This window comes from Dipteris shenzhenensis, chromosome 4 (assembly GCF_047967505.1).
Source record: "Dipteris shenzhenensis isolate YYH24624 ecotype China chromosome 4, Dip_SZ_1.0, whole genome shotgun sequence".
In the NCBI taxonomy this organism is placed as follows: Eukaryota; Viridiplantae; Streptophyta; class Polypodiopsida; order Gleicheniales; family Dipteridaceae; genus Dipteris; species Dipteris shenzhenensis.
The window spans coordinates 41,731,644-41,749,799 of record NC_141599.1 but is presented as its reverse complement, the minus strand read 5'-3'; the positions used below and the strand labels follow the sequence as shown (position 1 = coordinate 41,749,799).

The following is an 18,156-nucleotide window of genomic DNA, read 5'->3' as shown; positions in this document are numbered from 1 at the left end:
GAGAGAGAGAGAGAGAGAGAGAGAGAGAGAGAGAGAGAGAGAGAGGTGTATTAACATCTATAGGAGGCCTCGCGAGCCTATGAGACAAAGTACAAAACCAGAAAGTAACTCATACAAGCCATTGTGGACTGAAGCAAAGGGCTCACTAAGTCCCTTGCTAAATACTAAAGAGTAAACACAAAATAACAACATAGCATCAGGTGCTCAAAGATGATGCTCCAAGTACATGGTCAGGCTCTATGTATCCCGGCACCATGGTGGCTCTCTGATGAGATGCAAACATCTGTGTCTATTGATTCGTCTCTCGAGGTGGTGGAGGATGTGGTCTCCTCGATCTCTATATCCGATGTTCTACATCAAGGGTGATGCCTTGTCTCTGGCGGTCTCCTCTGAGAAGGGCTAAGATAGAACAAACCTTGATTGTGTGTGCTCTAGTCACTCTCCACGCAACATGTGCTTTGTCCACCTCTCATCCAGGCGCATCGTGGCGGTGGCCCTCACTGCTAGTCCATGATGTCCTTATCTCCTCTAGTTCCTCCTCCTCAACTCCTGTATGTGCTTGGTCGAGCTCAGCAGCCTGTGTCTCCTTCTCCTCTCTAGCCTGTCGCATCAATGCATCTATGTGTCATCACATGTCAATCAGATAGAGCCCAATGCAAACTTGGTTGGGGAAATGAATCAGCCATGTGAGCATACCAAAACCAAGCCCCTCCTGAAAGAGGCAGTGATACCGTCGCCGGATCTCATAGTAAACTGGGAAAACACATAGGAAATGCTTCTCTATCTCAACCTCCCCCATCGTGCATAGTCTATATATCCTCTACTCTCTCGGTATACATGTAGCTGTCCTTGCCTCAATCCTCATCTGATGTGATGAAACTCGTAATTGTTCGATGGCAATACTCAATGCATGTGAGATTCGCCTATCCTCGAGGTATTGAGGTCTGATGAACGACACCATACTCCGATACCCTCAAGAAGTGATCATGATAGAACTGGATCTTTGTGCTTGGTCTCCCCCCCAAGCCAGGGACGTATGGAGCTGGGGGAGATGATCTAGTCATATGATGCAGTTGATCTCATCTCGTGGGATCAGGTCAGGCAGTGCTTCCATGCTGTACTGAAAGGGGGGAATTCTGTCCATTTGAATGACGTGGGAATCATGTGGACACTCATGCATACCATGCTGTATCAACCCCGCTCTCTGTTAGTCGCCTAGATTACTCTAGTGCTAGTTTTGGTAATCTCCCCTAGGGTAGGGCATCAACTCAATGGAGGAATGTCACTGTCTGAAAGATGGCATCAACCTGGAGAGGGGTCATAGCAAACTTTGCTTGTATGATATGATGGGGGACTAAGGGCTTACTCCGAATCATCCTAGACCCCATAGTCACCTATAGCCTCTCAAACCACTCTGTCGCTGAGAGGTCACGCCCCAAAAAGGGTGTTGCATACATGGCAGTCCGTTTCAGTAGGGTGTCAAAAAGCCAACCTTTCATCAGGGACTAAGGAAGCATTGCCTCTCTAGTCGGACCAGAGCGCCCCTCCCTCGTGTGAGTCGTGCTATAGTCAGCGTGAAGACTGGTCCTGTGAACACTGCCCCCAAATATGTGTAAGATTGCACTATCTCCACTGGCTCACCTCAATATGTGAAACTATGTCGATGGAGCACTCCTCGTGAGGTGTTGAAGATCATAACCTTGGTCTTCCGAGGGTTAATTGTCAAGTCTCTCTCTCTCTGCAAAACACCTCCAGAGCCTCTAAATGTTTCTGCAAACCCTCTGCTAATGATGATATGAGGACTATGTCATATGCGTATAGCCATATCTGCTCCATCAGGTTAGCCAAAAGTGATCCCTCCCCGCCTAAGAAGGTAATCTCATCAATATAGAGTTCAAAGAGAGTCAATGAGAGGGGGCAAGCTTGCTTCACTCCGATAGTGCTCTCTATCCAATTTGATAGAGCTCCTGGGGCACGTACTCTCCCTCTGATGGACTCATATAGGCTCATCACCCACCAAATCATGACCTCTGCGAGCTGCAACTCCTATAACCTCCTGATCAAGAAGGAACATGGAACAATGTTCAAGGCCTTCAAAGAGAGAGAGAGAGAGAGAGAGAGAGAGAGCCTCACGGGCTTATGGGACAAAAGTACGGAATTGAAAGTAACTCATACAAGCCAACATGGGCTGGAGCAAAAGGCTTGCTAAGGCCCTTGTTGAATGCTAAAGAGCTAAACTAGTGCAAAATAGTGAAATGGAAAAATAGCATGAAAGTGACACGAAAATATCAAGTACTCAGAGCTAATGCTCCAAGTGCATGGTCCTGTTCCATGTACCCAGGCTCCATAATGGCTCTTTGATGAGATGCAAAGAGATCATGTATCTGTAACTGTTGAGATGTCTCTCGTGGTGGCAGAGGGCGTGGTCTCCTCGATCTTTGGATCCAATGTGCTATGTCAAGAATGATGCCACATCTAGGAGGTCTCCACTAAGGAGAGCTGAGATAGGTTGGGACCTCGATCGTGCGTGCTTTGGTGGCACATTGTATCATGTGTGGTCTTTGCATCCCTCGCCTAGCGGTGCCACATCAGCTCTCTTCACCAATCCATGCAGCTCTCATGTTAGCTAGCTCCTCCTCTACCCTAACGTGTCCAGGAGCTGACTCAAATGCATAGAAGCTTGTGACCTGTCTTTGCGCTCGATCTACCTTAGTGTCCGATGCCACGGTGATCCCATTGTGCTGCTCATTGATCAGTTGCAATAGTGTCTCTCCGTGTTGCCGCATCTCCATCGGGTAGAGCCCAATACAAACCCGGTCCTGGAAGTGAATCAGTGGTGGTGAGAATGGTCCAAAGCCGTGTCCCTCCTGAAAGAGGCAGTGGTAATGCCCTCAGATCTCATAGTAGGCTAGATAGACACATAGTAAATGCTCCTTTGTCTTGACCTCCCCCATTGTTCATAACCTACAAATCCATTGCTCTCTGGGTATACATGCAGCTCTCCCTACCTCAATCCTCTGTTGATGGGATGAGATTCACATCTGTCCAATGGCAATCCTCAGTGCATGTGAGACTCCTTTGTCCTTGAGATACTAGGGTGGGTTGGATTATGACTCCATCCACCGATACTCTCAGGAAATGGTCATAATAGAGCCGAGTCTTGGTGGGGAACTCCTGGTCCCCCCCCCCCAGTCCGAGATGTATGGATCTGAAGGAGATCTAACCATATGATGTGGTTAATCTCATCATGTGGGATTGACTCGGGCGGTGTATCCATGTTGTACTGAAAGGGGGAAGCATGTCCATTTGGATGATGTGGCTGGTAAACCATGCGGAGATGTGTGTACCATGATATATTGACCCCATTCTCTACTAGTCATATGGATGACTCTAGTGCTAGTCTCGGTAGCCCCTCGCGGGGTTTAGGTCCCAAACTATGTGGGAAGTCACTGTCTGAAAGATGCCGTCAATATGGAGAGGGGTCATAGCAAACTCCACCTATACTATCTGATGGGGGACCGAGGGCATACTCCGAATCATCCTAGAACCCATAGTCACCTACAGTCACTCAAATCTCCTCCACTCTGTCGTTGAGAGATCACACCCCAAAAAAGGTGCTGCATACATGGCGGTCGGCCTCACTAGAGTGTCGAAAAGCCAACACTTCGTTGGTGGATCTTGGAAGTGTGCCTAGAAGCACTGTCGCTCTAGTCGGGCCAAGGCACCACGTCATTGTGTGAGTCGTGCTCTAGCTACGTGGGTCATCGGGAAAATTGGCCCTATGAAAACTGCACCCAAGTATGTGTAGGACTGCACAATCTCCAGTGGCTGACTCCGATAAGAGAGCTATGTCGGGGTGAAGCATTGTGCATGAGGTGTTGAAGATCATAACCATGTTTTTCCCAAGGTTAATTGTCAGGTCTCTCTCTCTGCAAAACACCTCTAGGGCCTCCAAATGTCTCTTTAGTCCCTCTGTTGAAGCTGACAAGAGGACTATGTCATCCACATATAGTAGTATGTGTACCATCAAGTCAAAGAGAGAGACAGAGAGAGAGAGAGAGAGAGAGAGAGAGAGAGAGAGGTTAATGTTCGCGGGAGGCCTCGTGGGCCTATGGGACAAAAGTATGGAAACAAAGGTAACTATACAAGCCACTATGGGCTAGAGCAAACGGCTCGCTAAGGCCCTTGCTGAGTGCTAAAGTGCTAAAGTAGTACAAAATAGCAAAAATAGCATCAAAAGTAGCATGAATATATCAGTGCTTAGAGCTAATGCTCCAAGTACATGTCTAGGCTCCATGGTGGCTCTCTGATGAGACGCAGACAGCTCATGTATTTGCACCTGTTAGGCTATCTCTCACGGTGGCTAGGGGTGGTCTCCTCGATCTCTATATCCAATGGGTTGTGCAAGAGTGACGCCTCATCTTTGGCGGTCTCCTCTGAGGAGAGCTGAGATAGGCCGGACCTCAATTGTGCGTGCTCTGGTCACTCCTTGGGCCGTGTGGTTTTTGCATCCCTCATCCGATAGCGCTGCATCGGCTCTCTTCATTGACCCAGACTACCCTCATATCAGCTAGCTCCCCAATGTGTCCTGGAGTAGAGAAGTCCGTGACTTCCCTCCATGCTTGATCTACCCCAATATCTTGTCGCACGGTCACCTCCTACTACTTTGTGATCTGCCTCAGGAGTAACTCTTTGTGTCGTTGATCTCCATTAGATAGAGTCCAATGTGGAGCCAGTCTTGGAAGTGGATCAAATGTGAATGTGGACCAAAGTCACGCCCCTCCTGAAAGAGGCTGTGGTAAGCTTGGCAGACACATAGAAAGTTATCCTCTGTCTCGATCTCCCTCATCGTGCATAACTTGCAAATTCGATGCTCTCTGGGTATATGTGTAGATCTCTTTGCTTCAATACTAAGTTAACGAGACGAGATTCGCATCTGCCCAATGGCAATCCTCAATGGATGTGAAATTCTTGGTGGGGAGCTCCTGGTCCTCCCCCCCAAGTCTGAGACGTATGAAGCTGGAATAGATCTAGCCATATGATACGGTTAATCTCATCGAGTGCAATCGACTACGGCGGTGCATCCATGGTATACTTAAAGGGAGGGAGCCGATCCATTTGAATGCCGTGTGATGGGAAAACCATGCTGGTATGAGTGCGTACCATACGGTATCTACCCCTCTTTGCTAGTCTAGTCGTCTGGATGAGTCTAATGCTAGTCTCAGTAGTCTCTAGGAGGGTAGGGCCCAAACTCAGTGGAGAAAAGTCACTGTCTGAAAAATGGCATCAGTCTGGAGAGGTGTCATGGCGAACTTTGCATGTACTATCTGGTGGGGGACTGAGGGCTTCCTCTAAATCATCCTGGAACCAATAGTCACCTCTGTAGCCACTCAAAACCCCTCCACTCTATAAGTGAGAGATAGTTCCCCCAAATGGGTACTGTGTACATTGCAATTGGTCTCACTAGCATGTCGAAAAGCCAGCTCTTCGTCGGTGGATCTTGAAAGTGTGCCTCGAAGCACTACCTCTCTAGTTGGGCCAAAGCACCCTTCCCTCACATAAGTCGTGCCTTGGCTGCATGTATCATCGTGAAAACTAGCCATGTGAAAACTGCCCCCAAGTATGTGTAGGACTGCACTATCTCCACTTGCTCACCTCTGTAAGTAAAGCTATGTCGGTGAAGCATGGTGCATGAGGTGTTGAAGATCATAACCTTGGTCTTCCCAAGGTTAATTGTCAAGTCTCTTTCTCTTTGCAGAATGCCTCTAGGGCCCCTAGATGCCTCTTTAGCCCCTCTGTTGGAGATGATAAGAGGACTATGTCATCCACATATAATAGTATCTGTATCATCAGGTTAGCCAATAGTGATCCCTCGCCTCCCAAGCAATCTATGAAGAATTTGATCTCATCAATATAGAGCCTGAAGAGAGTCGATGACAGGGGCATCCCTACTTCACCCCGATCATGCTCTCAACCCAATCCAATAGGCCTCCTAGGCACGATCGATGTAGAGCTTGAAGAATGTGATCCCATCGATGTAGAGCCTGAAGAATGTGATCTCATCGATGTAGAGCCTGAAGAGAGTCGATGACAGGGGCATCCTGCTTCACCCCAATCGTGCTCTCAACCCAATTTGATAGGCCTCTTGGGCAGGAACTCTCCCTCTGACGGACTTGTATAAGCTCAACACCTCCCAAATCAGAATCTCTTGAATCTGCATCTCATGTCCTGATCATGCGGGATCGTGGGACAATATCGAATGCCTTCCAAAAGTCTACAAAACAAGTGTTTACTTTCTGGCGTCTCGACCTCGCCTCCTCAATGATAGCCCTCAAGGAGAAGATGTGGTCAAGGGTGGAGTGGTCTCTGAAATCCTACCTGCCCTGGAGCCCACTACCCCTGAGCCTCTGTGTGACTGTTAATCTCTCTCTCAAGTACCAATCCATAGACCTTGGCCAAGGTGTGGCCGACCATAAGAGTGCGGTAGATCCCAATGTACATGGGATCCCCTCCTACCTTACGAGTGTCTCTCTATGTCGTCGCATCTCCATCAGATAGAGGCCAATGCAGAAGTGGATCAAACATGAAAGTGGACCAAATCCGTGCCCCTAGTGAAAGAGGTAGTGGTATCATCCTCGGATCTCATAGTAAGCTAGGTAGACACATCCTAGCTCACACCCAAGGACTGAAGAACATTCTCTTGGATGGTTACTTGGTCGTTCTGCAATCTGTGCATTTGATTGGTCCCAAAAGTTGATACTCAAGTGGAGTGCGATTCCTTGATGTCCCGAGTTCATTGCTCTTGTGGGTAACTAATGCCCATAATTCCAAGCAAGGGGGTTCACCTTCAAATGCTAGACCTAGCCCCCAAGACCTAATTGAATGGTAGGAAAACATTTTCATATCTCGTGGGATCAACTCGAGTGGTGCATCCATAATGTACTGAAAGGGGGGAAGCTGGTCCATTTGGATGCCGTGACTGGAAAACCATGCCGAGATGCATGCGTACCATGCTATGTCAACTCCGCTCTCTGCCTAGTTGTGTGGATGACTCTAGTGCCAGCCTCAATAGTCTCACTCAGGATAGGTCCCAGACTCTGGGGAGGAAAGTCACTTTCTAGAAAATGGCATCAACCTGGAGAGGGGTCATAGCAAACTCTGCTTGTACTATCTAATGGGGGACAGAGGGCTTACTCCAAATCATCCTTGTAGCCACTATGTGGCTGAGAGATCATATCCCCCCCATGTTGACCCCTTACGCGATCACCGGACGGTCTTGCTTCTTTAAGACTGTATCCGAGACCATCTGCATTTTCAACTTCTTTTTGCCACTACGGACTGTAATGGTTGAGGACCCCCAATCCTGTTTGACACGTGCCGCTTTAAACCACAGTCGACCCAAGAGCATGGGGTATCGAACATCTTTTTCTTCCATTTGGAGAACCACGAAATTAGTTGATTGCAGATTATGCCCATTGGCTGTATGCATCGCTGATCCACCATAGAGACTTGAAATGGTGCTGGCTCCAAACCGAATAGGCTGAGCCTTTGGAACATGTATTGTGGCAGAATGTTCACACCGAAACCGCTGTCGAGTAGTACCCCTGCGAGATTTTGGCCGTGGAACTGCACTTTGACAGCTGGAACTCTATAATCCACGTCCTCGAGTTCTGCCCGGCAAGTGATTGGTTCATCTGTGTGGTACGGAACAAAAGCACGGATTTTGTACTGCGGATGAGGCCACATCAGCCCATTCATCAGTTGGCACCGGACCTCCGGGACCATGCGTGGCAAGCGGTCAACCGAAATTTTTACCTCTGCCTGTTTTAGCGCCTTCAAAAGCCCGTCAGAAAGATTTTCGAGTCTGAGATCTGTCGTATCTGCTCATCTAGTCGCTTGTTTACCAGAATTCCCGTTGATGACCGAGATGACTCCATACTTTTTGTGCTGACTTTCGCATCACGGGGTTGCTTGGCTCACCCTCCTCGAACTGCATGTTAGGGTTCTCGAGGACTGGTTGCCAAACCTCCTTCAGCTATTCCGATTTCTGCAACTTAGCAACCTTCTCCAAAGTAGCATTCCGTACTTCTTCCTCGTCCTGCCATCGCAACCTTTTCTCCTTTTTGGGTGCCTCCTTCTTGATGGCGGGAACCGATCCTTTGCAGCGCGTGACTGCGAATACATCCGCTTTGGTCACGGTTTGTCATCCGGTTACAGGCAATGCTTGGGCTGTAACTTTGCCAACGGACGTACTTGGGCCGTAAGAATAGACGGATATTTCACCGATTTCTTCGATCAGCACGGCGTGTGTCTACACTGGTGGCTGTTCCGTTTGAGGGGGTCCACGTCGTGGCCATCGCACGATTTCCATTCCTCTTTTAGTTCTGTGCTTACACCATAGCGAACAATCCGGTCCTGCACGGTGTCCATTCTCCTGGCAGTAGACGCAATCTTTATCCGTCCCCCGAGTTCTGTCCCCAACCATTCCATTGTTGATTCCAATCACCTCGCTAATTCCAATTGTTCCGAGGTTGATTCCAGTTGTTTCTTTCTTGTATCTAGGCCACATTTTGCGCAGCAACCGGGTGAATTGCCACCTGGTTGGCTCAGGTGTGCGTGGAACCTATTACACCGGATTGTTACAGGCAGCCGGATTGTACCAACAGAATTCTCGTGGGTGATTCTTCCCGCAGATGCGACACACCATACTTGCCTGGGGCTGGGTGACTCCCAGAGCCTTTAGCTTGTCTGCCAACATCTTTTCCATCTCCTGTTCCTTTTTTTTTGCACGTTTCTTATCCTTTCTGGATTTCTTGGATTCTTTCTTTCCGAATGCCAAATTGATTTTATTATGTTTCTGCACTCAAAAAAAGAATTTTTTTATTAACATTAAGATTAGTACATACAAAAACAAGTGCCTAAACCCCAAGTTCAGAAGGGCCACCCCAGGTGGATTGCCAAGAAGCTCCTCACTGCTGGAATGGCCACGAGGAATGAGCGAAAGCTGCAACACCTGCGGGCACTCCACATGCAGTGGTATGAGGGGTGAGTGCCCTATACCACTGGCCTGCCTTGCCATCTAGGCTGAGACCAAACGTGTTCATCATTTCCAAGCCTCCAGGGGATCCAAATGCTTCACAAATCTACTCGAAGCGCTCCACATGAGAGACAAGATCTCCTTCTCCTAAGAACTTCGTGATGAGCTTGGAGATGGCAATGGGTCTACTCCTTAAGGGATTTAAGGTCCCTGCAGAAAGACCGGGGGTGGCACGACCATTAGCGGCCCCCCTTCCTAGAGCTTCTACTAGGATTTGCATAGCCTCATCTGATAAGAGTGTTTGCGCTGGAGGAGGAGGAGGTTGCATTGGTGGAGGGCGCTGAAGTGGTGGAGGCCCAGTGTTATAATATATGCGGTACTACGGTGGCGTCCGTCCTCTTCCCCCTGGACCTGGATTTTCGTAATTTATCGGTTCATTGGGGGTGGGCCATAAGTAGATGGGGTTGGTCCACTAGCCATCTGTGCCATAATATCTAGTATTGACCTAGTGGCTACTTGTGACGGCCTGATTGGTGGGTCCTGGAAAGGCATACCACTTGTGGTTTGTGGCCGGGATGCAAATGTCTGTGGTGGGGGTCTCTAGATGTCCTGAAATGGTAATTGATTTCAGAGAAAGGGAACTTGGGAATAAGACACTCCACAGTTCAAGATTCAGTGGAAGGAAGACTCAACTTGGGAGTCGGTTGCCAGTCTGCAGAAGAACTTCTCTGGATTCGTTTAAGAGTAAACGTTGAAGAGGGAAAGCATGTTATGTACCCGGAATGCTAAGCTTGGATTCGCAGATTTAATCCAGCAGGGTTAGGAGGGCCGGTTACCTGTTTACAGCGAGATGCTTTTTATAGTGGTACGCTATTTATAGTAGCGGGACTCTCTTCTATATATAAGACCGGCCAAGGTTATTGTGCACACTCAGTTGAGTGCTCCTCTTCTGAAGGTCTGGCGTAGATCGTGAGCCTAGAACTCTACTGCCTGCATAGCAATGGCAGTTGACATGGTGGTATTGGAAGCCATCTTCAGAGTTCAGAGCAATCCACAACCTTTCCATATTTTGTTAAAAAGCCTTTGCAAAAGTCAAGGTGAGTGGATTTTAACTTGGGTTCCAGATTTCGGAATCACAGTACTACGTTTTGATCAACCATCATGCTCCAGGCATAGCAACATCAGTGATACCTAATCCGTGCATTTCTGTTCAAAGGTTTTTAGATGTTTGTGGGGCCTTCAAACTTAGATGTGTGGTGTGGAAATTGTGAAGCCTCTGACTTAGGCTTTCTCTGCCGCCATCTCTTCAAACTGGGTTCCTATTAATGACCGCACTAGCATGTACATTAGCCAGTCTGTCTGTGGCACCTCCCTCAAGTGGGGTAATTGTTGGTTGTATTGGTTTGAAACTGCCTAGATGGCTTGGGGCCTAGGGGTTCTATTGGAGTGACTCCTCTAAAAGGTTCGAGGTGGTCTCTAGTGTAACAAACTTGCTGCATGACAGGGTTTCCTCCCCTGCCTGCAATGGGTCCATACCCAACACTCGGTCAAGGAAAGGTTCCTCTAATATTATATACTACACATGTAGCTGCAGGAAATCCTAGAGAAAGCCGTAAGTTGTGCTCCTGGTCTAGAAGATTTGGTGCAACTTTAAGAGATGTTCTCTCAATTGGCCAAATGTGCTGGCAAGATGTGTACTTGATTCCAGCCATGATACTCTTGGGTATCAACACATCTGACAATACTTCTGTTTCAGGTGAAACATTTACCATTTCAATGCCACTAGAAGTAGGAAGAGTAGTGTAAATCCCATATTCCATATACACAAGCATGAGACCCTTTAAAAAAAGCTCTTGAGGAAGCTCAATCTCTTAGACAACTTGCGAGCAGACCCGGATACGTCGCAACTCACTCTTGAAAAGATTTTGGGGCATTGATCACACTCGTGATTAAAAAGGTAAGATTTACGAGGGAATAAAACAGCTTTCAGAGAAGCCCGAACCACCTGACCACCCTCGAGCTACTCTCACAAGACTGGGCGAGTTGGGGCATTACAAGCCCACTGTGTAACCAAAAGAAAGAAAAAATATGTTCCTGCAAATCCATCAAAAGCCATTTTGCTTGATTGAACTGTAAGAACGAGAGAGTATCACAGAGAAAGAAGCCACAATAGATCACCTTCAATTATTATCAAAACCAGTATTAACCACAAGAGTGAGGTTAGCATGGCATTGAGAATCAAGACATGACAGCTATCAAGGAAGTAGACCAGGGAAAGTGGGCTGAAAGGAGCAGAGGATTATGAGGTCTTGTGCGACCTTGTAGGGAGGCATATAGTACCACAAACCAAGGGAGAGGTTATAGACAAGGGGGGGCATGCATCTCCCAAGTCTACCGAAACCCTCTATCTCCCTGCTGTGGAACATGGTCGTCATGCATAGAAGAGTGCTGCCATGAACAAACTTTGGTATGAATTCACCAGAAAAAGTGTCATAGTGAACCTCTGCAAATGCCTTGGGAGTCCTTGCCACTTCTACCCATGAGTAAATAGGGCATTCTCTGTCATTACAATTTATCGTGCACTGCAACTCCCACACAACAAAGCCGGCAAGCGAGTGCCGGGTGCATCCTGGTGGACCCTCCACCCTATCACTAGTGAAGAGAGCCACGGCAAGCAGAATTCTTCTGGGAATGGTGCCATTGCCTAACTCCATTCGTCTGATTTTACACAGTAGGCAAAGAGTGTATCTTGAAGAAAGAAGGGGAAAAATAAGTCCCCGTTGAAAATGTCGTGGCCTTCAAACAATGCAGGTGGGGGTAGTTGCCCTGGTTTTAAGGGTGGCCACTTATCAATGCCAAAGACTGCTCTCCAGGAATTGGGGCATCTTGAATCGTATATATGGATCTTCGGTGCGTTGTTCGCGCATAGCACAAGATGGTAGTACTGGTGATCATCAGAAGACAGGAGGTGCAATGTGAAGGCGGAGGCGAGTCTATATGACTCCCACGAGCCGTACCAGTCAAAACAGGTGGAATTGTTGGGAGAAGGGGTGCAGTTGTAGCGGGAGGGGGTTGGCAATTGTCGGTGGGATCCTGAGAGGAAGTTGAACACGCGGATGAGCGGACCCAAGCCCTCGTAGAAGGCGATTTCTGCCATGAGGCTACCAGCGCCACCGCCGAGGATCCTCGCGGTAGGCACAGGTGGCGAGACGAAATCTGGGGGGAGGAGGGTGGTAAAGCCGAGGCCTAGACCATGACCGAAGCCGTGGCGACCGATGATGTCCAAGCTAGGCAGCCGAAATCTGTGGCGGCGCAACGGAATCCAGTGACTGCTGCTGCTGCTGGTACTGGGGCTCATCATGAAGTTAACTGTCAAGGGGGTATTCTCCCAATACTGCAGGGTGCGCCACAGATTATCGTCAGGATCACCACCATCATCATGAGGCGTCAAGGAAGATGGAGGGAGGCAGGGAACGGGGGGACAGGCGATGATCCAGCAATGAGAGGTGCTGTGGCGCTGCGACCAGAGGCGCAGGAAATGAGGGGAGCGCAGGAGAGCGTTCCAGGAGCGACATACCAGGCGTAGACGGAAGAGGTGAGGAATCAGAGGCAAGCGTGCCAGAATCTCAAAGGCCACATCGCAAGGTAAAACTCTCCCCCTCAAAACCATCTCTGCAGCAGCAGCTGCTTCTTCTTCTTCTTCTTCTTCGTCTTCTTTCCTGAGCCTCGTCCTCCTCATCCCGCACACAGGAGACGACAAAGACCCTCCTCCTCCTCCTCCTCCTCCTTCTTCTTCTTCTTCTTTCCTTAGCCTCGTCCTCCTCATCCCGCACACAACACACGACGAGGCTCCTCCTCCTTCTTGCCTCCTCTTCATCCTGCACACAAGATCAGACGCACAGCCCAAAGCTTCCGTTTTTCCCATCGTTGCTGCTGCTGATGCTGCTTCTTCTTCTTCTTCCCCTAGCCTCCTCATCCCGCACACGAGATGCGACGAGCCGCCGGACCCAAAAGCTTCTTGTTTTACCTTTGAATCTGTGAGAGGCAAAGACGCAGACCCCAAAGCTTCCAGCAAGCGGTCCTTTTCGAGGCAAAGATGGCGTTTTTCCCTTCGTTGCTTGCGCGCTTTTCGCTTTCCTCTCTGCTTTTGCTCTTTAGTTGGCTTTCTTCCAGTTAATAATAATGTTGTGTTAAGTGTTAATCACCTAACCAACAAGGGCCCTTTAACCTTACGATTATGAGGCTCTATCAATTAAGGTTCTATCCAAAAGAAGAAATTAAGGACAATTTTCGTATCCATATAGTTGAAAAAATGCAAGGTTACTTCAACGTAATCTTGAGAGGCCCGCTCATCGTTCACTGATAGCTCTCTATATTTCAGAGTCTTTGGTATGTTTCTATTAATTCATTGCTCACTCGCTATACTTGAGAGTTCGGTTTTTTGCCATAGAGCACATAACTAACTTGGATCCTACCGTTTAATGAAATTTTCTTAAGGGAAAAAAAAATATGAACATGAGACACGACATAGGGTCCATCAGGACCCGATTCTTCCTATTGCAAATGTCAGGGGTAGTGTTTTATTATTGCCTTGGTGATGTGCAAAGACTTGTGCCTTTCAGTAATTGAAGCCCAACAAATACATGAATAAGACTACGCTCACAACAGCTCATACCTTATCCTTGGTTGCAACATAAATAATATTGTGTCATGGACTACAATCATATAGAAATGTCATCCTTCGATCTTGCATCCAGCTTGGCATCTCTACTCTGATGATTCCCAATCTTACTTCACGTCGAGAACATGCATCAAAAGAGAGGAATGTTGTGAGAATTCAGATTGAAGCAACATTGATAATATTAGAGTCCAATAGTATTGCAAGGAAGTCCAATAGAAGCTCTCCCATGATGATCTAGGTTCATGACCATTGCGCGTTGGCTTGGTACAATCCTCATGCTGGTTCTTGGAGATAGTTGTAGCTATTTCTTACGTTAATTAGCCCCCTTCAGGCTGGCCTTTGATCCTGTAGAAGAGGATAGCCATGGCACTTCATTTTTTATCAGGTTCCCCAACCTTCCTCAAGTTTATCATCATTAACTACCTACAGGGATCGGTGAGCAGTTCGGTATTGTGGTTGAGATCCTCTCCCTCCCTGGTTTTTCCTCTACAGCCAGTAGAGGCAATCAAATCAGACGGGGTTCCTAGAGTTAGGGTCATTGTCTAGGACCCTAACTTATCTAATGACCACATTATGATCCAGCACCCTGATGGTTCATTCTTTCGTTAGAGAATCAAGATTGCGGGCAGACAGGATCAGTGTAGGATCTATAGGGCCTATGGGAACTTTGCCAGAGGTTGCCCTAGAAAAATGACGAGGCCCAAAAAGCCTTCGGGTATAGCTCCTCCTCGACCTCGACAGAGTGTTGGTGCACCTCCTCCACGACAAAGTGCTCCGGTACCACCTTTGCACTTGACACGTGCCACATGTCCCATGCCCCCACACGTGCCACTCGACCTACACCCATTGTCCCATGATGAGTTCTAGTCTTAGTCCAGCCTCCTCTGACAGTAGATCAAATGACCGTTGCACTAGATGCTACCCCATCGAAGCTATGGACAGTCCCGTCCTAGGTGTGACCACTATAGCTATATAATCATAAAGTCTCCTCTGAAGTTCTTCTACACTTTTGCTACTCATAAAGATTCTTCTACACTCTTGCTACTCATAAAGATTCCTTCAATCTCTAGCGTGTCATCATCATTCTCATTACTTTGATTTGAGTCTCCACCTTTGCTAAAGCATCTAACCTTGCCTATAATATTGTATTTTCAGTGGAAAATTGTGCATTTCCTTCCTTTCATAAATTGAGCTGCTCTATCAGAGTGTGTTTCACCTCTACCAACCACCACCTTTGCACGTCCTCAACTATGTTTGTTTTTAAAATCAATTTCCATGCACGTGCATTAAAAAACACGCCTGGAGGCGTGTTATTCGAACGCACACGTGTGTAATGGCCATGCTACTTTGCACACACATCAATCCATCCTACCTTGAGGCACTTGCAAAGTATTGCAACCATCACATATGGTTTGTGTGGTCGATGAGGCTCTAAACCATGTTTTTCCCAATTTCCATGCACGTGTGTCAAAAAACATGCCTGGAGGCGTGTTATTCGGATGCACACATGCTTGATGGCCACGCTACTTTGCACACACATCAATGTAACCTACGTTGAGGCACATGCAAAGTATCGCGACCATTAGATATGGTTTGTGTGGGCTATGAGGCTCCAAACCACGTTTTTTTACCAATTTCCATGCACGTGCGTCAAAAAACATGCCTAGAGGCGTGTCATTCAGACACGCACGTGTCTGATGACCTTGCTACTTTGCACACACGTCAATACATCCTACTTTGAGGTGTGTGCAAAGTATCGCGACCATCAGATATGGTTTGTGTGGTCGATGAGGTACAAAACCATGTTTTTTTACTAAGTGCCATGCACGTGCGTCAAATAACATGCCTCGAGGCGTGTTATTCAGACACACACGTGTATTATGGCCACACAACTTTGCACATGCATCAATCCATCCTATTAGAGTCCAATAGTATTGCAAGGAAGTCTTGTGAATAGATAGGATACTAGCATATCAGTAGTTATATTCATATTGCGCTTTGAGAAATCAATATCTTGCACGTATCAGTCACATAAGTTTCTTTGACTTCATGAAAAAATACATTCAAAATAGAAGGTAAAAAATCCACTATTTGGTTGGGAGAAAATCCTGAGAGAGATAGGTGTGTAAGCATCTCATTGATTGTTCCTCTCCATTCCGCAAGCTTACGAGAAATTACTGAACTCTACTGAACTAGTACTACTACTACTACTCGGATTTCTGCTGAACTAATACTACTCGGATTTCTGCAGATGTCAAATCTATATCGACTAAATACTTCATTGTATCAAATAAACAATCACCAGGGATGCATTTGTAATTCCTTCCACAACGTGGTTGTTGACAATATAGAACAATGTCAATTCAATACTAGTTTTCAACACCTGGTGCGAGATCTGGGTCTGTAGTTGTTGCGAGGATTAAAACTTGATCACCACATTGAGTTGTCGCCGATGTAGCACGCATTGCTACAAGTTTCTCGTTTTGCATTATAGTAGGGACTTGGTTCATTGAACCAACGTTAGATATTCAAAAAGAGAAAAAAAAACTCACACGGGGTCACATTTATAGTTTTTTAATGAATCACTTTGTTGCCCTTCTAAAAGCCAAGTATAGTTTAGTATAAATAATAAGAAATAACCAAAACAATGAAGCTTGTACGAATGACACATCTTGGACGAGTAGTTTCATGCAAAGTTTTGATGGCATGCGTGAAGCTTTTTTTTCTTCTTGAAACAGATCTAGTAGAGAACATTCCCTTTCACTCGCAGGCATAAAGCCCTCTTGGCTAGCATAAAGCCCTTTAAACAGGTAAACATGTTTTTTTTCCTTAGAAAACGGTTTTTTATTTTTAAAGCAAGCGATCCGACTTTTTTGGCAAATGGTTTTCTGGATAGCAAATTTTTTTCCCTTCAGGCAACGACTTCAGCAGTTATCAGTCAAACCGGCTTTTCTGGCAAACGGCTTCTGGATAGCATTTTTTTTCTCTTCAGGCAATGGCTTAATAGGCGAACCGGCTTTTTTGGCAAACGGTTTTGGGATAGCTTTTTTTTTCAGGCATCCTATGAAGCTAACACACAAAACTAACACGCACGACTAACACACAAACATGCTATTTGGCATCTATGATCTCTCTCTCTCTCTCTCTCTCTCTCTCTCTCTCTCTCTCTCTCTCTCTCTCTTTCTCTCTCTCTCTCTCTCTCTCTCTCTCTCTCTCTCTCTCTCTCACACACACACACACACAAATTCTATGCTCCCCAATCATGCTTTCTTGCCACTCAGCTTCCTCAATGCGCTCTGTGTCTCTATTTCATACCTGGGATCGTTATAATCCTGACGACACTGGAACCACTCGGACATAAGATAACAGACACCACCCGTTTGCTCTCTCTCTCTCTCTCTCTCTCTCTCTCTCTTCGCTCAAATGCCTATTTGTGCCAATACTTTGTGTGTGTGTGTGTGTGTGTGTGTGTTTCAGACATTGGCTAAATCACGACATAGGCATGTAGTTATTTGAATACTCATTGTCATCCAGATCCCAGTCTTCAAAGTGGTAAGTAAACTTTGCCACTCATCATATGTCACTCGGATGTAGGGCTTCAAACAACAATTTCAATTGATCTTTTGTCAACATGAAATCTCAATGAACTATGCTCTCAAGCCTAAGTTTTCTAAACTCAATCCACTCAACTCTTTTACACAGCCTAGACAATTGCAGAAATTCAATTAACCCTTCCCCAGTAGGATCACCAAACTCTTGACGGTTGGGTTTACACCCTCAGATTTAACTCATAGTCACTCGTTGCTCATTCCTCACTGTGCTCGTCACACGGTGCTCAAGGTGCCTTAAGAGATTTCCTGATGCAGTGCTCGTAGTGAAGATGACCTCTCTTGCAATCCACAAGTAGATGTGTGTGTGCGACACTCGGTTAAAACACTCCGTCAACTTAAACACAGAGGTTGGGGGGAGACAGGTGAAAGAGACTGTATGGCGATGGGGGGAGACAGGTGAAAGAGACCGTATGGGGATGGGGGGAGACAAGTGAAAGAGACCGTCAACTTAAATACAGAGGTCGGCGGGAGACTGGTGAAAGAGATTGTATGGGGATGGGGGACATAGTATAGAAAACCAAGATATAGTATATGATGGAAACAACTCGTACTTGCATTAAGAGAGTTTTGTTTACACGAAGACGCCTCAGCTTAAGATGCACACTCACTCAAGCATCTAACCTAGCAAGCCAGAGGGACGTCTATAACTCTTGTCTTCCTCTATTAGAAAAGCCTCTACCTATATAGCTTGGGGCTACCAAACCGACTAACACCTAGCTACTAAACTCATCACTCGATGGACGGTGGACTGTTTCTCTCCATTGGTTCACTGCCCTAAGATTCTGAAAGGCTCCTCGGTAAATTAGGAGTTCACCGCCTAAAACAAA

The 18,156-nt window shown here is 46.8% G+C and overlaps 1 protein-coding gene across 1 annotated transcript; it reads right to left on the bottom strand.

The window, feature by feature from the left end:
* Positions 1 to 11,707: 11,707 nt before the first annotated feature.
* LOC147902878 (uncharacterized) lies at positions 11,708 to 13,147 on the bottom strand. Its single transcript, XM_087373665.1, has one exon. It carries the CDS (start codon positions 13,011 to 13,013, stop codon positions 11,742 to 11,744), a length of 1,272 nt encoding a protein of 423 aa, XP_087229791.1. The 5' UTR covers positions 13,014 to 13,147; the 3' UTR covers positions 11,708 to 11,741.
* Between the last annotated feature and the right edge of the window lie 5,009 nt (positions 13,148 to 18,156).